This window comes from Ornithodoros turicata, chromosome 1 (assembly GCF_037126465.1).
Source record: "Ornithodoros turicata isolate Travis chromosome 1, ASM3712646v1, whole genome shotgun sequence".
Classification (NCBI taxonomy): Eukaryota; Metazoa; Arthropoda; class Arachnida; order Ixodida; family Argasidae; genus Ornithodoros; species Ornithodoros turicata.
In genome coordinates, this window is record NC_088201.1 from 169,274,482 (window position 1) to 169,279,140 (window position 4,659).

At 45.9% G+C, this 4,659-nt stretch overlaps 1 protein-coding gene across 1 annotated transcript; it reads left to right on the forward strand.

Annotated features, from left to right (window-relative positions):
* Window positions 1-1,783: 1,783 nt before the first annotated feature.
* Window positions 1,784-4,282, forward strand: LOC135389560 (uncharacterized). The gene is made up of 9 exons (XM_064619597.1): window positions 1,784-1,839; window positions 1,956-2,024; window positions 2,849-2,902; window positions 2,959-3,153; window positions 3,233-3,338; window positions 3,452-3,521; window positions 3,689-3,874; window positions 3,949-4,191; window positions 4,233-4,282. Exons 1-9 carry the CDS (start codon window positions 1,784-1,786, stop codon window positions 4,280-4,282), a joined length of 1,029 nt encoding a protein of 342 aa, XP_064475667.1.
* Window positions 4,283-4,659: the final 377 nt, after the last annotated feature.

The window sequence follows — 4,659 nt, forward strand, 5'->3', positions numbered from 1 at the left end:
AATTAGCATAGGTGAAGTACGTCATAATATTTTAAAATCCCAGTCGTCCGTAACAAAGCATTTGCTGTGAGGTGATTAGATGAGTTTGGATTGTGCACCACAGTGCAGTGTTATGATGAATCATTCTGACCTTTTGTAAATAAATACTGTTCTTGAAACACTTTATCAGTTTTATACTTTACCTGTTTCTGTCAGGACAGTGCCCCATATAAGAAGGTGTGTAGTACGTTAAGCGCCGCATATTCACTTCTAATAGTTCTTCATTTAAGCACAACGGTTCAAATAGATGATGATCGCCAATGCAGCTGACCTCCGCGCTGAAGCACATCCCCCGAACTTTATCTACTGAGCTGCAGCACATGAACTCGTCTTCATGTTCGGGTCTGCAGCAGCCGCAGTCACACCTGCAATATCAAGGTAGATACGCCGTGTTCCTTACAAGGACATACAAAGCAGTGCCGCGTACCTGAATTCCTTTCTCGGTTCTTCAACTGGGCTATGCTGTTCGCGTGAGGCTCTTCCTCAGCGCTTCGTTCCGTGATCGCAAGGGGCAGCGGGTCCCCATGAAAAGGGCCGTCGTCCGTGTTGGTCTCAAGGAACCAGTCAGTCTCAAAGTTGTCAATGTATGGCTCGTCACTTTGGGAATCGTCCACAAACTCGGCGTCCGAGTCCGGAGAACTTTCTACGTCCGACATTATATATAAGTGCCCGCTTTCGGAACGTCATTGTAAGGCGCGCAGAGAGATGCCGCGTGATTGGCTATGGAGCGGTGGCTACGGCTTCGGCCCGTAAAAGCCGACAACATCCGAAGAGCTGTGGCATTTGCGCGCGCTTTGTTACTTCCAGAAGGTACCTCGTCAACCTGTGTCCTCGAGCGTATTGAAGTTTTCGTACCGGAATTGCAGTCTTTCTTTCGGGTTCCATTTCGTGGGTCCTGTGTACTTCAGGCATGGGGTACTCGTGTTGTGCTCCAGGCTGTAGGAACCGCTCGGGAAGAAACCCAACGTATCCTATCATGCATTTCCTGTTGACGCGAGGCTACTGAAGCTATGGGTAGAAGCAGTGAACAGGGAGTCATGGCAGTCACGTAAGAGCAGCAGATTGCGCTCGGACCACTTCGCAGATGATTGCTACAGGACAGCGTTCGTCTCATGCCAATTCTCGGCATTCCGCAAACGGGAAGGACGAAACGGCTGAAACCTGGTTCAGTGCCTAGCCTATTCGCGCCATTGGCGACTGAACAAAGGGAAGCGGGGGTATGTATATATTGATAATTTTGTTACTGCTTCTTCCTGACGAGGACACTTTTCCAGTCCCGACACGAAGCCCCTCACAGTGCTGACCCTGGCACATGCGCGGTAGGTGCCTATGGGGAGGTGACGGCAAGTCAACTGGAGGCAACACACGAAGGAGATGGAGCATCTGAAGTCACGCGTTCCACGCGAGACTTTGGCTGTCAAGTGACCACCCCGTGCACTTGCACAGGTGTCTGGGCATGCAACGAGGGAGCGAATGGATCGATACAAGGTAGCCCTCTGTTGTGAGTAGTGCAAGCCTAATTTGTTCTCTCTCTGAACAGAAGAAATAAGCCAGGAATACAGAGAGCTACCTCATGAATTCCTGGAACCCATCCGGTCTTCAACCCCGTTCCCTGCACCAGAAGATCCATGGTCTCAAGAAATCGATGAGTGCTTCATCGAAGACGAAATGTATGCATTATAGCACTGTTGGCTCCTATGTACTGTACGACAAGGTCTGCATACCTTGAGCTTGAGGGAACAAGATGACACGAGAAGCTGTCAACTATTTCTGGTGTCGTTTTGTTCCCTCAGACTCAAGGTATGCTACCCTCACTGAACTTCCACCAGCTAGCTTGCCTGCTCACCCTTTTATTTCATCTCGACTATGACCTATTTTGCTTAATCTCTTCAACAAGCTGTCATGTTGTCAAACAGGGTCGCATCATGTGGCACGTCTGGCATGGATATGTCGCTTGCAACTAAAGACGATGATGATGAAGAATGGTATGTTATACCATTTTTTCACTGGGTTGTTATTACTCACTGAGCTAAAATTACAGCAAGGTTGCTGCAAAATTAATTTGGAGGCTTTGTCGTGACTATTGGGTTTGGGTTTTGCACAGTTCTAAAGCTGTGGATAAACGTTATGGCAAAAGCTAGTTCAACAATAAAACCTGATTTCCCACAGAACTTAGTCTGATGCTAATTCCCCCCTTAATTTGCATGAAATTTTTACGTGAAGTTATTGGCCTGATTTTTACCCTGCAAATTTGAGGGGAAAAATAAATTAATAAAACTCGATAACTTCAAGGTATTTTCCACTATATTTTTATTGCATCGTGCAGTCATCCTGGTATTTTTGTGGATTAAACAGAAATGGTAGAGTGTTCCATTTTACATGACATTGTTAAAAAATAATGTTGCATTTAATCACAATAGGACAACTTGCATAATGTCACAAATAGCCTGCACTGTTTTAGTGTATTTTCTGTTTCACTGTTACCTAATTATTTGAGATTAATTTTGTAACTTTTTAATTCTAATGTAACGATTGACTTGGCTTCGCTGCGTGACAAGTGCATCTGACTGTGGTTTCTCTCTGCCGCTTTAGGAATGACAGCATGTGGTCGGTGGGATGAAGGTGGTAACATACCCTTACACTTGTGTAGGGCACTATCCTGTACATTATTCATTCTATATTCAATAATATTTAGCGAGATGTGCCGCACACTGCCAATTGCAAGCTCTTTTCAACAGATCATATGGCTTATGGGCGTGAAATTACAGTACATTGATGCGCTGCCTGACTTCTTTTTTAATTTACATAGGCTCGACCCAAAGGATACTTCGTACTGCCCAGATGAAGCTTCTGGAGGCGACATGTATGCATCTAATTTTGATTTAAAAGTCTGGGGTTTACACGACTTTCCTGTTGCAGGTCTTTCAACATTGTGGAAGAGCCAGAAGTTGGGACTGCAGAAGAACCGAAGTATGTTGTCTTTGAGTCCTGTCTCAAGCAGTTGCTCCAAAGGTGCCCGCAGTGCTCAGCCCCAGACTGTGAAGTTTCCCTTAGCTGCATTGGCACTATGGTGAAGGCAACTATCAGCTGTCCAAACTCCCACATCACAAAGTGGTGCAGCCAGCCATCGATCCAAGGGGAAACCGCTTGGGAACATTCTATTGTGCTGTGCAATATTTTTTTCTGGTGGCAGTCCAACACAACTGCTTCGAATGTTCTCCTTCATGGGCATTAGAACCATACAGAAGACACAGTTCTTCAAGTTCCAGCGTTGTTACATGCTGCCTGCTGTTACTGAGGTCTGAATTCACGATTTTAGATATTGTCTAGAATTTATATTGAGCACATGTACATACTCTTAGTTTTCAATGCTACTGGTACTGAATCGATTTGCTTTTCGTAACTTGTGCAGGTGTGGCAGTTAGAGCAATCACAGCTGCTGCAACAGTTGAAGGGAAGGGAGCTATGCCTCGCCGGTGATGGTAGGGCCGATTCACCTGGTCATTCAGCTGACTTCGGCACGTATTCACTGCTGGAAACTGACGTCAACCGAATTATCCATGTGGAGCTTGTCAAGGTATTACATGTTATGAGAGTAGCCACATCTATGCAATCGCTTGTGTACAATGCTCAATTACTTTAATCGCAGTCACCGAAGTTAGTTCCAGCAACCGCATGGAGAGGGAAGGCCTAGAGCGAGCCCTGACGTTCCTCAACCAGCAGGATGTGTCCATCTCTATGCTTGTCACTGACAGGCACACTGAGGTGAAAGCATTTATGAAGCGGACCTACCCTACCATAAGACATCGGTTTGATGTGTGGCATGTTGCCAAAGGTAATACACTTGGTCGTCCCTTGCTATGGGGAAACAAAATCTGTGCAGGATATAAACCTTTCAGGACTTTCTAGGCATAAAAAAGAAACTGGTTGCAGCAGCTGCGGGTAAAAGGCACAACGTTATTCAGAAATGGTGCCCAACCATCGTGCGCCATCTTTACTGGTGTGCACGTAGCAGCAACGACGATGGAGCCTTGGTGCTAGCAAAGTGGAGGACCATACTACGACATGTGCTAGATATACACGAGCACCCAGACTCCCTGCACCCAAAGTGTGCCCATAGCGACTTAGGGGAACGTCTGTGGCTGGACGAGGGTAAGTTTGCTTTGAGCGTGTTTTGGGCTTACATTGCTCAGCTGCAGCTGCTTTACACTACAAGTGTGTCGAGTTGTACATTGCTTTCTGATTACCAGGGACAGACACCTATGAGAAGCTGAAAGGTATCGTGGCATCACCACATCTGCTAAAGGACGTGCCTCAGCTATCTCCCGACAGACAGACATTTGGCCTCGAGTCGTTCCACGGGCTGATCATCCACTTTGCTCCAAAGGCATGGAAGCTGTCATATGATGGAATGCTGGCTCGGTAAATTTGTTAGTCTTAGTTCACTTTTAAGGTTCAGGCATCACTGTATGCAAAAACCTTAACTAGGGTTTGTATCCTGCATTTTACATATGTATATGTATGTAGGTATAGGTATGAAGCATAAGACTGCATTATTACAACTACCTTTTTGAGAGCAGCGAAAAGCCTCACAGATGTTTCTGATATTTCTAGATCTTA

Bases quoted from the DNA above. Each gene is read 5' to 3' on its own strand.
- LOC135389560 (XM_064619597.1), top strand. From the start codon at position 1,784: ATGACACGAGAAGCTGTCAACTATTTCTGGTGTCGTTTTGTTCCCTCA. The intron at 2,025-2,848 runs GTATGTTATACC...TAATTTACATAG, and splicing joins GACGATGATGATGAAGAATG to GCTCGACCCAAAGGATACTT. The intron at 2,903-2,958 runs GTATGCATCTAA...TTCCTGTTGCAG, and splicing joins GAAGCTTCTGGAGGCGACAT to GTCTTTCAACATTGTGGAAG.